The sequence below is a fragment of the Suncus etruscus genome, chromosome 18 (assembly GCF_024139225.1).
Source record: "Suncus etruscus isolate mSunEtr1 chromosome 18, mSunEtr1.pri.cur, whole genome shotgun sequence".
Lineage (NCBI taxonomy): Eukaryota > Metazoa > Chordata > Mammalia > Eulipotyphla > Soricidae > Suncus > Suncus etruscus.
The window spans coordinates 16,461,652-16,479,191 of NC_064865.1; the positions used below are offsets into that span (position 1 = coordinate 16,461,652).

The 17,540-nt window shown below is 38.7% G+C and overlaps 2 protein-coding genes across 2 annotated transcripts in view; both read right to left on the bottom strand.

The window, feature by feature from the left end:
• The window catches only part of SLC22A3 (solute carrier family 22 member 3), a 662,601-nt gene that overhangs the window by 222,076 nt on the left and 422,985 nt on the right, over positions 1-17,540 (bottom strand). The window lies entirely within an intron of this gene.
• MEP1A (meprin A subunit alpha) overlaps positions 1-17,540 on the bottom strand; it is a 61,880-nt gene that overhangs the window by 11,160 nt on the left and 33,180 nt on the right. The window contains 4 exon segments of the mRNA XM_049764733.1: positions 1,579-1,882; positions 2,567-2,740; positions 3,405-3,875; positions 14,261-14,476. Coding sequence (XP_049620690.1) covers positions 1,579-1,882; positions 2,567-2,740; positions 3,405-3,875; positions 14,261-14,476 — 1,165 coding nt within the window.

Here is a 17,540-nt window from a genome sequence, read left to right on the forward strand (position 1 = left end):
TTTTAAGCCAAATTACTTGGATAAAAAGTTGAAATATTATTTAAGTTATTAATACTCATTTTGTGGCTTTCCTAGCTAAATATACTTTGGTGAAATGTAAACATGGAGAACTATCAGTATTTTTCAATGCCTTTATAAATCTAAAAATATTTCAAAATATAAACTAAAAATAAAGAGAAACAAAGTAGATATTGAAATGGAATTTTAAAAAAAAGACATATTTTGAAACCACTACAGTAGAACTTGTCTTTTTTTGTCAAATAAAATGATGTTTTTTTCATTACCTATGTTTTTGTGTGTTTTGGTACAATATTATCTAACAATGCTGATCCAGAACCATATGAGATGCTGGGGATTGAACTCAAATCTGCTAGATGTAAAGCAAATACCCTATTGAGTATACATGAATCTGGCCCCATCAGATACATCTCTTTATGAAATACTTTATGCAAGTAACAAACATTATAAAAAATGTTAAAATATATACAACAGGACAGGCAGGTTTGGATGTAAATCCTAGATCCAATGTTTGACATCTTATTTATTCACTTATTAGTTTTTGAACACACTTAATTGTTCTTGGTTGAGGGACAATAGGCAGTTGCAAACCTTCCTGGTGGTGCTTGGAATCAGACAATACAGGGATAAAACCCAGACTATCTATTAGCCCTTTTAGCTATTTACCTGGCCCCTTTCTGGAAAATTTATACAATTGACTGAACCTCTTAATCTCTACCTTCCTTTAGCTCAGAATGGGAATTTGAATCACCCTGTGTAATAGGGCCATCTGTGAAAAAACTTAGATCAGACACCAACAGCATATCTTTAAATAACATAATTTCATTCAGTGTCACTATTTTTATAGTTGAGAAAAAGATAATTTCATCCCATTTTGTAAAAAATAGAATGTAGTTGGTTGTGAATTTGATCTCACTGTTATTTTGTTTAGTGGAGGTGTAACTATATACTGCTGCAAAGAGCATGTAAAATATTGCAGCTCATCAAAATTCCCAGAAATTCTTATCAACGAAAGTATACTAGAAAGCATTGCACTATGAGAAGATAACAATTAATAGACAGTATCTGATGTAGGCTTAGCCCTGCCCTGACAACAGTCTTTTATTAGGAATTTGATCTCACTGTCATTTTGTTTAGAGGAGGTATTGCTATATATGCTCCAAAGAGCATGTAAAATACTGCAGCTCAGCAAAATCCCTAGAAATTCTTATCCATGAAAATATACTAGAGGGGCCGGGTGGTGGCGCTGGAGGTAAGGTGCCTGCCTTGCCTGTGCTAGCCTAGGACGGACCGCAGTTCGATCCCCCGGCATCCCATATGGTCCCCCCAAGAAGCCAGGAGCAACTTCTGAGCGCATAGCCAGGAGTAACCCCTGAGCGTCACAGGGTGTGGCCCAAAAACCAAAAAAAAAAAAAAGAAAATATACTAGAAAGCATTTCACTATGAGACAATGCCAACTAATATCTGATGTAGGTTTAGTCCTGCCCTGACAACAGTCTTTTATTAGGGATAAACAAACACTGCTCATATCTCTTGGCACCCGCTGGCCCTGATGCTTACCTGCAACTTGCCATCCCCTTCACATTTACACAGATGCCTTCATTTTGACAAGGGTTGGGGTCGCAGGGATCTCTGAAGTATTGTGGCCAGTTGTGGTCCTCCATGGGGCCTGTGTTCTCCACGGACCGCTTCTGTCTGCTGGGTTGCTCTTGGCTTTGGCTGTCTAAGGAGAATCTCTCCCACACAGCCTTCTCCGAATCATCTTCTGAGAAGTCCTGCTTCTCCTGCTCTTGGAAAACCAGGTCTGGAGGGGTCAGTCTTGTGTTTTTAACGGGAACTTCAGTCTGGTTAAGGTGGGTGATATCTTGAGGAAGATAGACAAAGAGTGGTAAGGAAGATCCTTAATCAATACCTAGATATAATTAACTTCTCCAAATGAAAGTTCCCTGGGCTGTTTTTATCTCTCAGTCACATCATATGTAGGGGCATGGGAGAGTAGGTTCAAGTTTAGTTAATTCTCATAAAATTAATGCTTCTTCAAGGAGCCAATAACAATTTTTATTTTCTTAGCTTGATAAAAAGGGTAGAAAAGTTAGGATACAATGGTAAGAATGAAATTTAAGTCAATGAACTGTAATGGTATATATTTTTATTATTATTTTTTAAGTGACACTGAAGTTTTAGTCTCTCTTAAGGACAGTAAAAGATATATCTTTGAGTGCCGAAATGAAATATGCATATTTTAAGAGCATATCTCTTTTTATATTTTTTATTTGTTTGGGATTTTATGGGGTAGTACAAGACTCTTTGCTCAGGGATCACTCTTGACATGGCTCAGGGGGAACAACATGGAGTGGCAGGAATTGAACCTGGGTGTGTGCAAGGCAAGCATCCTACCTGCTATACTTTTGCTCTGACTCATACATCTCTTTTCTAACTAAGACCTCAGAAAGGATCCCCATTCTATAAGAATTTTTTTAAATCAATATCAAATCAGTAAACTATCCAGAGTTTAGGATTATTTATTTACAAATGCAAGGAAAATTACCTTCAAAATCCACAAATATTATGAGGTCATCATTTTTAAGGAAACTCCTTCTTTTCAGCATTTCATGGGAGATAAAATTAGACCAGCCCCTACCAATGCTTCTAAAACAATTACAGCTGCCATCAAAAGTTCCCACACGGGATGGCCGGTCCCAGATGACAGAGTCATTTATTGCTGAAAAAAAAAAAGGTACATGTAACATAAATCATATAACTTCTTCACTTTCTAACTTTTCTTTAATGAAAATATTAAATGGCTAATCAGAAAAATACATTGAAAAATTAAACAATTTACATTTTCTAAGTAAATTAAAACTGAATTTTAAGGGGGAAATAGATGATAACTGCAATTCTGAATAGTCAACTGTCCACTATTAAGTGACTTTCTCCATGAAGAGAGAGGTATAGCTAGAGTGTCTTTCTTTGAAGCCTTAAGGCTCTTTTTATTAAAAAAGATCCATTTCTTTATAATGAAAGTTTCCTCCCTGTACATGGTATTTTAAGAATCAGTGTACTACTTCACAAAGGCTAGAAGTCTGGGTATGTGATAATGGTCAACAGTCTCTATCTTCTCAATTAGACTGAGATCAATAGGCAGTATAAGATGGGCTACTATTGGTCTAAGAACTTGGAGTTAGGTTTCAGTAGAATCTTGAAGTGTAAATTTAAAAACTAGGAAAAATATAGAAGCATATGGACATATTTAACTTATATTCCAATGTGACCATGGTGTGGATTTTCCTATGTGGGAGATGTGAGAGGAAGGATCATTTCTCTTACATAGATAAGAATCCCATCTCTTGTTTCTTCCAGGTGAAGAGAACATTCAAACCACTTACTTGCAGATGTATGGGTCTCGGAGGTAGTGAACACCATACTTGCAGACATTCTATTCCTGGCATCAGGTTCCTGGTCCAGTATAGTCATTATTGCCTGTCTATTTATCACAGGCCACTCTAGGATAGCATCATTCTCCCCACTGCACAGGTGAAAATCAAGTGCTGTATAGGAATTGCTGGAAGTATTTTTGCCATTAGGGTATAAACTCAAGCCAAAGCAGTATCCCTCTGAATTGTAGAACTGAGGACTGTACATGTTGTCTCCTTTGGTTGTGTTCTGAATAAGCTGGGAGAAATTTCGTACTGTCCAAACCCCAGTGGGGCATGGAGTTTCAGTCAGAGTGATGTCATCTAGGTAAATCCCTCCATTCGAATTCTGGGGGTCACCTCTTGTTCCCTGAAACAGGTAACGAAACTTCTTTTCCTCTCTGAGAGTCACATGGGCAATTTTCCAGTCTTGTACTCCATCACCTAAGGATAAAGAAGAAGGTTGATGACAAGTGTGGCCAACATTTATAGATTACTGTATGTCTGTTAATGTACTAAGAGCTTTACACATAATCTTCACAGTGGCCCTATGAATTAAGTAGATACAAACTAATTTTTAAAAAGTTTCCAAAGTTACATTTCTAGTAATAATTGATAATAGTTTTTTGAAAAAGACTATTTAATTATTAGTCGGTATAAAAATAAATTGCTTTAAAAATATTTTTAGTAGTATCTAAATAACATTCTTCGAATATTTGTTGTTTAAGTTAAAAGAAATCTTTCAGGAGCCGGAGAGGTGGCGTTAAAGGTAAGGTGTCTGCCTTGAAAGCGCTAGCCAAGGAAGGACCGTGGTTCAATCCCCCAGCGTCCCTTATGGCCCCCCCCAAGCCAGGGGCAACTTCTGAGCGCTTAGCCAGGAGTAACCCCTGAGCATCAAACGGGTGTGGCCCAAAAAACAAAAAAACAAACAAAAAAAATAATAAAAATTTAAAAAAGAAATCTTTTAGGGATAGAGAAGTTACAGTGGGTAAGTAATTTGCCATGCAAAAGATTAACCCAGATTAGATCTCCAGTACCCCAAATGGTCCCCCTGTATACCACCAGGAGTGCACAGAGCTAGGAGCAGGTCATTAGCACCATCATATGTAACCAAAAATGAAAAGGAATCTTAAAAATATAAGAATAAATAAGAATCCTTTTATAGGATGATTCCATGTGACTCTAAACAGAGTCATAAAAAAAGATAAAATAAACTGGGGAGGCTACTTGTTTGAATTTATTCTCAAATAAACTGCTAGATAACACTGGTAGTGTTATATGAAAGTTATATAAAAGATCAAAGATATATTATTGAGATTCTAATTTTTTCTCATTCGATATTTATAGTCTCTGAGAGTTATAATTTCTCAACTCCTAAAGGGTATCTAACTTTGACTTTTTAATTTAATAAAGATACTCTATAAATTTTAGTCCAAAAAGTGAATCCCAGAGTCGGAGAGCTAGCATGGAGGTAGGGTGTTTGCCTTGCATGCAGAAGGACAGTGGTTCAAATCCCAGCATCGAATATGGTCCCCCAAGCCTGCCAGGAGTGATTTCTGAGCAGAGAGCTGGAAATAACTCCTGAATGCTGCCAGGTATGATCCAAAAACAAAACAAAACAAAAAAAAGTGAATCCCTAAAATTGGTTATCTGTGACATTACCTAGGAACTTAGTGTGATCTGGGTAGAAATGATTTGGGCACTATTTAAAACAGTTCCTTGCATTTATTTTTAAAATAATTTTATTGATTCATCATTTATTTACAATATTAAATTTCAAGTATATGTTTTCTTATGCATGTAAACCTGACTATGCACATCGATCGTATAGATTTACTTTTTTTTTTTTTTTTTTTTTGGTTTTTGGGCCACACCCTGTGATGCTCAGGGATTACTCCTGGCTATGCACTCAGAAATTGCTCCTGGCTTGGAAGACCATATGGGACACCAGGGGATCAAACCATGGTCCAGTCCATCCTAGGTCAGCTGCTTGCAAGGCAAATGCCCTACCACTTTGCCACCAATCTAGCCCACATTTACTTTTAATCTATATTTCTTCTTGGAACTTTTTTTTTTTTGCCATTTTTTTCTTTTTTTTTTTTTATTTAAACACCTTGATTACATACATGATTGTGTTTGGGTTTCAGTCATAAAAGGAACACCACCCATCACCAGTGCAACATTCCCATCACCCAAGACCCAAATCTCCCTCCTCCCCACCCAACCCCCGCCTGTACCCTAAACAGGCTCTACATTTCCCTCATACATTCTCAATATTAGGACAGTTCAAAATGTAGTTATTTCTCTAACTAAACTCATCACTCTTTGTGGTGAGCTTCCTGAGGTGAGCTGGAACTTCCAGCTCTTTTCTCTTTTGTGTCTGAAATTTATTATTACAAGAATGTCTTTCATTTTTCTTAAAACCCATAGATGAGTGAGACCATTCTGCGTTTTTCTCTCTCTCTCTGACTTATTTCACTCAGCATAATAGATTCTGTGTACATCCATGTATAGGAAAATTTCATGACTTCATCCCTCCTGACAGCTGCATAATATTCCATTGTGTATATGTACCACAGTTTCTTTAGCCATTCATCTGTTGAAGGGCATCTTGGTTGTTTCCAGAGTCTTGCTATGGTAAATAGTGCTGCAATGAATATAGGTGTAAGGAAGGGATTTTTGTATTGTATTTTTGTGTTCTTAGGGTATATTCCTAGGAGTGGTATAGCTGGATCGCATGGGAGCTCGATTTCCAGTTTTTGGAGGAATCTCCATATTGCTTTCCATAAAGGTTGAACTAGACGGCATTCCCACCAGCAGTGGATAAGGGTTCCTTTCTCTCCACATCCCCGCCAGCACTGTTTGTTCTCATTCTTTGTGATGTGTGCCATTCTCTGTGGTGTGAGGTGGTATCTCATTGTTGTTTTGATTTGCATCTCTCTGATGATTAGTGATGTGGAGCATTTCTTCATGTGTCTTTTGGCCATTTGTATTTCTTCTTTGTCAAAGTGTCTGTTCATTTCTTCTCCCCATTTTTTGATGGGATTAGATGTTTTTTTCTTGTAAATTTCTGTCAGTGCCTTGTATATTTTGGAGATTAGCCCTTTGTCTGATGGGTATTGGGTGAATAAATTCTCCCACTCAGTGGGTGGCTCTTGAATCCTGGGCACTATTTCCTTTGAGGTGCACAAGCTTCTCAACTTAATATATTCCCATCTGTTAATCTCTGCTTTCACTTGCTTGGAGAGTGCAGTTTCCTCCTTGAAGATGCCTGAAGTCTCAATGTCCTGGAGAGTTTTGCCTATGTGTTGTTCTATATATCTTATGGTTTGGGGTCGGATATCGAGGTCTTTAATCCATTTGGATTTTACCTTCGTACATGATGTTAGCTGGGGGTCTAAGTTCAATTTTTTGCAAGTGGCTAGCCAGTTGTGCCAACACCACTTGTTGAAGAGGCTTTCCTTGCTCCATTTAGGATTTCCTGCTCCTTTATCAAAAATTAGGTGATTGTATGTCTGGGGAACATTTTCTGAGTATTCAAGCCTATTCCACTGATCTGAGGGTCTGTCCTTATTCCAATACCATGCTGTTTTGATAACTATTGCTTTGTAGTAAAGTTTAAAGTTGGGGAAAGTAATTCCTCCCATATTCTTTTTCCCAATGATTGCTTTAGCTATTCTAGGGTGTTTATTGTTCCAAACAAATTTCAAAAGTGCCTGATCTACCTCTTTGAAGAATGTCATAGGTATCTTTAGAGGGATAGCGTTGAATCTGTATAACGCCTTGGGGAGTATTGCCATTTTGATGATGTTAATCCTGCCAATCCATGAGCAGGGTATGTGTTTCCATTTCCGCGTGTCCTCTCTTATTTCTTGGAGCAGAGTTTTATAGTTTTCTTTGTATAGGTCTTTCACATTTTTAGTCAAGTTGATTCCAAGATATTTGAGTTTGTGTGGCACTATTGTGAATGGGGTTGTTTTCTTAATGTCTATTTCTTCCTTATTACTATTGGTGTATAGAAAGGCCATTGATTTTTGTGTGTTAATTTTGTAGCCTGCCACCTGGCTATATGAGTCTATTGTTTCTAGAAGCTTTTTGGTAGAGTCTTTAGGGTTTTCTAAGTAGAGCATCATGTCATCTGCAAACAGTGAGAGCTTGACTTCTTCCTTTCCTATCTGGATTCCCTTGATATCTTTTTCTTGCCTAATCACTATAGCAAGTACTTCCAGTGCTATGTTGAATAGGAGTGGTGAGAGAGGACAGCCTTGTCTTGTGCCAGAATTTAGAGGGAAGGCTTTTAGTTTTTCTCCATTGAGGATAATATTTGCCACTGGCTTGTGGTAGATGGCCTTAACTATATTGAGAAAGGTTCCTTCCATTCACATCTTGCTGAGAGTTTTGATCAAGAATGGGTGTTGGACCTTGTCAAATGCTTTCTCTGCATCTATTGATATAATCATGTGGTTTTTATTTTTCTTGTTGTTGATGTTGTGTATTATGTTGATAGATTTACGGATGTTAAACCATCCTTGCATTCCTGGGATGAAACCTACTTGATCGTAGTGGATGATCTTCTTAATGAGGTATTGAATCCTATTTGCCAGGATTTTGTTGAGGATCTTTGCATCTGCATTCATCAGCGATATTGGTCTGTAATTTTCTTTTTTCGTAGCATCTCTGTCTGGTTTAGGTATCAAGGTGATGTTGGCTTCATAAAAGCTATTTGGGAGTGTTTCCACTTGTTCTATTTCATGAAAGAGTCTTGCCAGGATTGGTAGTAGTTCCTCTTGGAAAGTTTGATAGAATTCATTAGTGAATCCATCTGGGCCTGGGCTTTTGTTTTTGGGCAGACTTTTGATTACCATTTTTATTTCATCAATGGTGATGGGGGTGTTTAGATATGCTACATCCTCTTCTTTCAACCGTGGAAGATTATAAGAGTCCAAGAATTTATCCATTTCTTCCAGGTTCTCATTTTTAGTGGCATAGAGTTTTTCAAAGTAGTTTCTGATTACCCTTTGAATCTCTGTCATATCAGTAGTGATCTCTCCTTTTTCATTCCTAATACGAGTTATCAAGTTTCTCTCTCTCTCTTTCTTTGTTAGGTTTGCCAGTGGTCTATCAATCTTGTTTATTTTTTCGAAGAACCAACTTCTGCTTTCGTTGATCTTTCGGATTGTTTTTTGGGTTTCCACTTCGTTGATTTCTGCTCTCAGCTTTGTTATTTCCTTCTGTCTTCCTATTTTTGGGTCCTTTTGTTGAGTACTTTCTAGTTCTATTAGCTGTGTCATTAAGCTACTCAGGTAAGCTCCTTCTTCCTTCCTGATGTGTGCTTGCAAAGCTATAAATTTTCCTCTCAGTACTGCTTTTGCTGTGTCCCATAAGTTCTGATAGTTTGTGTCTTTATTGTCATTTGTTTCCAGGAACCTTTTGATTTCCTTCTTGATTTCATCTCGGACCCACTGGTTATTGAGTATGAGGCTGTTTAACTTCCAGGTGTTAAAGTTTTTCTTCTGAGTCCCTTTGGAGTTCACAAATAATTTCAGAGCCTTGTGGTCAGCGAAGGTAGTCTGCAAAATTTCTATCCTCTTGATATTATGGAGGTATGTTTTATGTGCCAGCATGTAGTCTATCCTGGAGAATGTCCCATGTACATTGGAGAAGAATGTGTATCCAGGTTTCTGGGGATGGAGTGTCCTATATATATCCACTAGGCCTCTTTCTTCCATTTCTCTCCTCAGGTCTAGTATATTCTTGTTGGGTTTCAGTCTGGTTGACCTATCCAGTGTTGACAAAGCAGTGTTGAGGTCCCCCACAATTATTGTGTTGTTATTGATATTGTTTTTTAGATTTGTCAACAGTTGTTTTAAATATTTTGCTGGCCCCTCATTTGGTGCATATATGTTTAGGAGAGTTATTTCTTCCTGCTCTACATACCCCTTGATTAATATAAAATATCCATCTTTGTCCTTACAACCTTCCTGAGTATAAAGTTTGCATTATCTGATATTAGTATGGCCACTCCAGCTTTTTTATGGGTGTTGTTTGCTTGGATAACTTTTCTCCAGCCTTTTATTTTGAGTCTATGTTTGTTCTGACTATTCAGGTGCGTTTCTTGTAGGCAGCAGAAGGTTGGATTGAGTTTTTTGATCCATTTAGCCACTCTGTGTCTCTTAACTGGTGCATTTAGTCCATTGACGTTGAGAGAAAGAATTGTCCTGGGATTTAATGCCATCTTTATATCGAAATTTGGTGTGTCTTTTGGTCAGTCTTGTCTTAGATTAGGTCTTTCAGTTTTTCTCTTAAGACTGGTTTTGAGTCTGTAAAGTTTCTGAGCTGTTTTTTGTCTGTGAAACCATGTATTCTTCCGTCAAACCGGAAAGTGAGTTTTGCTGGGTACAGTATTCTAGGTGAAGCATTCATTTCATTCAGTCTTGTCACAATATCCCACCACTGCTTTCTGGCATTTAGTGTTTCTGGTGAAAGTCTGCTGTAAATCTCAAGGATGCTTGCTTGAATGTAATTTCCCCTTTTGATCTTGCTGTTTTCAGAATTCTGTCTCTATCTGTGGGATTTGTCATTGTGACTAGGATGTATCTTGGGGTGGTTTTTCTTGGGTCTCTTTTGGTTGGTACTCTTCGAGCATGCAGGATTTGATCACATATATTCTTTAGCTCTGGGAGTTTCTCTTTAATGATGTTCTTGACCGTTGATTCTTCCTGGAAATTTTCTTTTTGGGTCTCTGGGACTCCAATGATTCTTAAGTTGTTTCTGTTGATCTTATCATAGACCTCTATTTTCATCTGTTCCCATTCTTTGACTAATTTTTCCATTGTCTGTTCATTTATTTTAAGTTTTTTTTCCAATCTCTCCTGTTGTATGGAATTGTTATGTATCTCATCTTCCACAGCACCAAGTCTATTCTCAGCTTCTGATACCCTGTCCCAGAGCTTATCCATTTTGTCATTCACTTCGTTTACTGATTTTTTCAGGCCTGTTATTTGACATGTTATTTCAATTTGGAGTTTTGTGATTTCTGTCTTCATATTTTCTTGATTTTTATTAGTGTTCTGTTCTATTCTATTCATGGTTTCTTTGAGTTCTTTGAGTATATTCCATATTGCTACTCTAAAGTCCTTATCTGAGAGATTGATTAGTTGGTTGGTCGTTAACTGGTCATCAGAATTGTCATCTTCATTCTCTATGTCTGATGCTGGTCTGCGTTGTTTCCCCATTGTCACACTTGTATTGTGGGTTTTTCTACGTGTTGTGGTGGTATTCATTGGTTATATGATGCAGGCAACACACTTCTCTGGCTCCGCCCTTTCTGGATGGGCCGACTTGCCTCCAAGGTAGGGGAGTCCTCCGTGGATGAAGCCTCATACAGGATCAAATCTTAGGCCCAAGCACGCAGCAGAGAAGACAGTCTGGAGAGAAATTCTTGCTTCTGTGATCCAGTACAGTTCTTAGTGTGGTTTTTTTCTTCTTGTGATGGTGTTCTTTTTTTAGAAAGAGCGCACGGCTGTGTAGCGAAGTGGAGCTAAGTGCCTTCTGGAGCCTCTTTTCAGCCCACTCTCAGGAGGTTTACGCAACAGGATAGCAGAGAGACACACACAGGCAGCACTCACAGTTTTTCACAGTCGGGTCCCACTGGTCAGGCGTAGTTTTCACTCGCTCGCTGGGCAGCTTCAGAATGCTGTATTTTTGGGGTTCACTTCCCAGGACTCTGAGGAGAGTCACTGGCTCGCTGGGTAGCTTCCGAATGTAGTTTCTTTGGGGTTCGCTTCCCAGGGCTCTGAGGAGAGCTTCCAGAGTTCAGGAAAGACAGAGAAGGGTAGGACAGGGCTCCCTTCCGGTGCTCAGTTTCCTCAGAAGAAGCACAACCAGGTGGAGACTCTGCAGGTAGAGCAATCAGCACTCTGCCTGGAGACCCCCACATCCAGCCATTTCTTACTCACTCACTGGCTCGCTGGGTAGCTCCCGAATGTAGTTTCTTTGGGGTTCACTTCCCAGGGCTCTGAGGAGAGCTTCCAGAGTTCAGGAAAGACAGAGAAGAGTAGGACAGGGCTCCCTTCAGGTGCTCAGTTTCTGATTCGCTGGGTAGCTTCCAAATGTAGTTTCTTTGGGGTTCGCTTCCCAGGGCTCTGAGGAGAGCTTCCAGAGTTCAGGAAAGACAGAGAAGGGTAGGACAGGGCTCCCTTCTGGTGCTCAGTTCCTCAGAAGAAGCACAGCCCGGTGGAGACTCTGCAGGTAGAGCAATCAGCACTCTGCCTGGAAACCCCCACCCGCAGCCATTTCTCACTCACTCACTGGCTCGCTGGGTAGCTCCCGAATGTAGTTTCTTTGGAGTTAGCTTCCCAGGGCTCTGAGGAGAGCTTCCAGAGTTCAGGAAAGACAGAGAAGAGTAGGACAGGGCTCCCTTCCGGTGCTCAGTTTCCTCAGAAGAAGCACAGCCCAGTGTAGAGTCTGCAGGTAGAGCAATCAGCACTCTGCCTGGAAACCCCCACATGCAGCCATTTCTCACTCACTCACTGGCTCGCTGGGTAGCTTCCGAATGTAGTTTCTTTGGGGTTAGCTTCCCAGGGCTCTGAGGAGAGCTTCCAGAGTTCAGGAAAGACAGAGAAGGGTAGGACAGGGCTCCCTTCCGGTGCTCAGTTCCTCAGAAGAAGCACAGCCCGGTGGAGATTCTGCAGGTAGAGCAGTCAGCACTCTGCCTGGAAACCCCCACCTGCAGCCATTTCTCACTCACTCACTGGCTCGCTGGGTAGCTTCCGAATGTAGTTTCTTTGGGGTTCGCTTCCCAAGGCTCTGGGGAGAGCTTCCAGAGTTCAGGAAAGACAGAGAAGGGTAGGACAGGGCTCCCTTCCGGTGCTCAGTTCCTCAGAAGAAGCACAGCCCGGTGGAGATTCTGCAGGTAGAGCAATCATCACTCTGCCTGGAAACCCCCACCTGCAGCCATTTCTCACTCACTCTTCTTGGAACTTTTTAACTCTCTTGAGTATATCTTGCCTGTTGAAATATTTTTTATATTTAAATACCAAGAGACTTATATAAATAACAGTTGTAAAAACATTTTTTACATTTTGGCCTGCCTTCCCATAGTAATGAGGTCATGGTTCTAGAAGAGTTAAATTTTTATTAAACAAGAACAGTGTGATCACAAACTTCTGATATTCCTCCACATGTGGTATTAAATATATATTCAATACATTTATTGTGGCAGTTATAAAGTAGTGGTAACTGAAATTACAAATTTATTTTGAGCATATAGATTTTATCTTCAAAATTGTTAAAGGCTTGAGTAAAGTTATTTATCAAAAGAAAATATGTACTGTTATTTTGTGCTCGTACTCTGCTCAATTGTAACAGGCAAGATCCCAATTCTTAGTAGAACTTTGAGCAAAGCATCAACTCTTCCAGAGTAATAGCTCCTTCTAGAACTATACAAGAATGCTTCTTATACATTTCCATGTCTATCCCAACTTTAAATTGTATTACAAAGCAATAGTTACTAGAATAGGAGTGATTTCTGAGTGCAAAGCCAGGAGTAACCCTTGAACACTGCTGGGTGTGGCTCAAAAACAAGCAAACAAGCAATCAAGCAAACAAGTAATCATATATCAAGTGGTTAAAACCCAACTACAGGGGCCGGTGAGGTGGCGCTAGAGGTAAGGTGTCTGCCTTGCAAGCACTAGCCAAGGAAGGACCGTGGTTCGATCCCCCAGCGTCCCATATGGTCCCCCCAAGCAGTGGCAATTTCTGAGCGCTTAGCCAGGAGTAACTCCTGAGCATCAAATGGGTGTGGCCCGAAAAACCAAATAAATAAATAAATAAATAAATAAAACCCAACTACAGTCATGTTTCTAATCACGGTGTTTAAATAAAGATCTAAAAAAAGAAAGAAAGGAGCCCGAGAGATGGCATGGAGGTCGTGCATTTGCCTTGCATGCAGAGGACGGTGGTTCGAATCCCGGCATCCCGTATGATCCCCTGGAACCTGCCAGGAGCGTTTTCTGAGTGTTGAGCCAGTAGTAACCCTTGAGTGCTGTCGGGTGTGACCCAAAACAAAAAAAAATGAAGAAGAAGAAGAAGAAGAAGAAGAAGAAGAAGAAGAAGAAGAAGAAGAAGAAGAAGAAGAAGAAGAAGAAGAAGAAAAAGAAAAAGAAGGAGGAGGAGGAGGAGGAGAAGGAGAAGGAGAAGGAGGAGGAGGAGGAAGGAAGGGAGAAGGAAGAAAGGAAGGAAGGGAGAGAGAGAGAAAGAGAGAGAGAAAGAGAAAGAAAGAAAGAAAGAAAGAAAGAAAGAAAGAAAGAAAGAGAGAGAGAGAGAGAGAGAGAGAGAGAAAGAAAGAAAGAAAGAAAGAAAGAAAGAAAGAAAGAAGAAAGAAAGAAAGAAAGAAAGAAAGAAAGAAAGAAAGAAAGAAAGAAAGAAAGAAAGAAAGAAAGAAAGAAAGAAAGAAAAAGAAGGAAGGAAGGAAGGAAGAAAGAAAGAAAGAAAGAAAGAAAGAAAGAAAGGAAAGAGAAGGAAAGAAAGGAAAGAGAAGGAAAGAAAGAAAAAAGAAGAAAGGAAGGAAGGATGGAAGGAAGGAAGGAAGGAAGAAAGAAAGAAAGAAAGAAAGAAAGAAAGAAAGGAAAGAAAGAAAGAAAGAAAGAAAGAAAGAAAGAAAGAAAGAAAGAAAGAAAGAAAGAAAGAAAGAAAGAAAGAAAGAAAGAAAGAAAGAAAGAAAAGAAAGAAAGAAAGAAAGAAATAGGAGGCAAGAACAGAGAAGAATTAGGTTGAAAGTTAAGTTGAAAGAGGAAAGCCTGGATTCCAGATTTAAAGCCTTTAATTACCTCGAATGGTCTCCACCTTGAATAGCTTGCGAACATTGCCTGTGCCATCATCCCTCCGCACCCAGATGACCAGACGATCTGAAGGACTTCCTGTCATTTTATAGAAAAACTGTAGACACTGCTGTTTCCTCTTGGGGTAAAGAATCCGAGACTCCAACAGTGCTGCCTCTTCTTTATTCCCTGAGTCGGTGCTAAAGTGCATGAAATAGCCAGCACCTATTAAGAGAGCGAAACAATTCTCATCTCTCAAGGACCTCACCCAAAGTTCCCTGAACCCAAGCAACCTGAAAGTGAGTATTCATTACCCAGGCATCCAAAGCTTAAACTCACCTGGAAAAATAAGGAAAGAGTTGTCTATGGTTATTTTTTCTGTCTGTCTCAAGGGCACACTCACCGGCTCATTGTCACCTCTTTAGGGCCTCTCTGCCTTTGTTCCCAAAGTTCTAAAATGTTTACTTCTGACTTCAAGAAATACAATCTTTAGGCAAAGTTTGGTAACGTTAGTGTCTATGAAGTGGAGTTTTTCATTATTTTAATTAGAGACTCATTCCAAGGAAATTAATGAGTCTCCTGAAAGTCAAGTGTTAAAATGTGATCTGGATTCTAAATATTTACTGTGATAGGAATAAAATTTCATCTTTTTATGGATAAATGATTAATGTGTTAAAAGTGGCAACCAATCATCTTCACTAGGTTAAAAAATAAGGGACATCTAAAGAGATGACCAGTCATGCCAATGACCAGTGGAAGGTTTCTTCTGAATATAAAATGTAAGTTGGAAAGAAAGCTTGGAAAAGGAATGTGGGGGAGGCAATAAAAAGATTGTCTAGGGTCTGGAGCAATACTACAGTAGGGAAATTGCCTTGCATGTGACCAACCGGGTTCAATCCCAGGCATCTCAAAATGGTCTCTGAGAACCTGAGGACAGAGCCAGAAATACTTCCTGAGCACTGCAGGGTGTAGCCCCACAACAAACAAACAAACAAGTCTCTGTGTCAGAATCAAGATTTGCCCAATTCAAATATCTTAAATTACTCTTCCCCAACAATACATACTAATGAATATATCATCTGCAAAACCAACATGAAATTTTTCAAAGTCAAGGACAATGAAAAAAATCTTGCCTAGAAAGAAGTAATGTATACTAATTTCAGTATTCAACTTTTTACCAAAGACTTAACTCAGAACATTTACAAATTATAAATGAAATGAGCATCTAGAATATATGATATAAATGGCTTTTTGGCTTTGGCAGTATGATTGTCTCAGGCTGTCTCACATATGAGATGAGATCTTTCCATGTTAGCAACAAAGAAACCATGATATTAGATGATCTTGCCATAAAACCTAAAATCATCATAAGGAAAGTCTGGAATATGGGTCAGGGATAAAATTTCATCTTTTCATGTAGGAGGCCATGAGTTTTATTCCTAGTCTTACATTTCAAGTTCTGTCTTAGATACACTATTGCTAAAAAGTTCTCAGACATCAGAGTACAGTTATGTGCTTTTGTGGGGTAGTGCTACCATCATAACTTTATTATTACAGCATGAAGAGCTATATATTCTAAAATCTCAGATTTGACCTTAATAGTAAGATGATCTTATAACATCTTAAATTACTCAGTACTTGTGTTAAAGAAAAGCAAATCTTCCATGACTTAAATTTTCAAATGATACTTGCTCAGGAACTCCAATCTAGGGGTCTTACTGGGGTTTTGTGGGGAAGGTTGCCACACCTGGTGATGCTCAGGGGTTACTCCTGGCTCTGTGCTCAGAAATTGCTCCTGGCTTGGGGGACCAGATGGGATGCTGGGGAATGGAACCCTGGTCTGTCCTAGGTCAGCTACTTGCAAGGCAAACGTCCTACCACTGTGCCACCACTCTGGCCTCATCTAGGGGTCGTATCAAGTGGGAAATAAAAGTGCAGATCCAGTAACTCAGTCCTGGGAATAGAAAGCCTGACTTGTCTAGACTCTGCCACTAACTAAATATTTCTTAATTTCTCTAAGAATCACTTACTTGGGAGGTGCCTTCTATTTTAAGGGTACCTTTCAAGCTCTTAAAGTCTGTAAATTAACCTGAAAATGTAATTCCTTTTAGTAGTGAAAATATTCTTTCCACCAAATTTGCTTGTAAGAGATAGTTACTAGTCAAACACACACACACACACACACACACACACACACACACACGACAAGCTGGTAAAGCTTTTCTAAATATTTCTTCTGGGAAGTGGTCTTCTCCATTACTATTAGGGAAATAAAAAATTTCTTCTCCAGTAAATTCTTCTCACATATAGAATATCAATCTCTGTAGTTGTAATTTTATAGCCTCTCAGTAAGCTAATAAAAAACATGGGTTTTGTAGACTACAAAAAGTGAGAACTTCAGGCTTCATTTACTCTCTGGACTTGATATGATACTATTTCTGAAAATCTGGTCTCTGCGACAAATTGGATTCCGATAGTAAAAGAAATCTAACCAACTCACACAGACACAGATAAGGAACTTCATAACAGTTCAGTCTTTAAAACATTTATAATCGATACCGTCACTTAAATCACATGTAGTTGAGATTATTGCAGTGATAAATATAATCAAAGAATGCAAATATAAAATGCAAAATAAGTGGGACCACTTACAAGGAGGGAAAGATGAAAAATAAATCAGAAATAAACTTGCTGATTTTTATTATATGCTGGATGTGATAATAACTTGCTGATAGTAATGCATTGTTTTCATCCTCATAGTGAAGTATTATCTAGACAGTCAGGTAGACTTATAAAAGCTTAAATTTATTAAGCAACCATTTTTGAATTTATTAAACAACTATTATTGGGGTCACAATTAGCAAAATGTAGAACCAGTTTTCCCTGACTCTGTCTTTTTTTATAGCACAAATAATATACTGGAATTATCCGAAGTTGTTATGTTAAATATGGTGATTGCCAAAGATAACAACTCAAACATAGGTTTGCAGTAGTAAACACAATGAGGTCTTGCATTTGGTCAATCTAAATGTGATACAAGGGAAAAATATGCTTTACAGTTCAATATATAGTATGAAAAATCATGTGAATCTCATGAATAACTTTAACTGACCACATATCAAATAATATATATTTGATTCAAGAAGACATATGCTTAAAATATTTTCTTGTTTTTTATATGATTACTAAAATGTATTATATCTTACACATGGTTAACATTTTAGTTTGCTTGGAAGCCATTGTTCTAGAGATCTTTTTTCTTATTTTCAATTCATATTATCAACTGGTT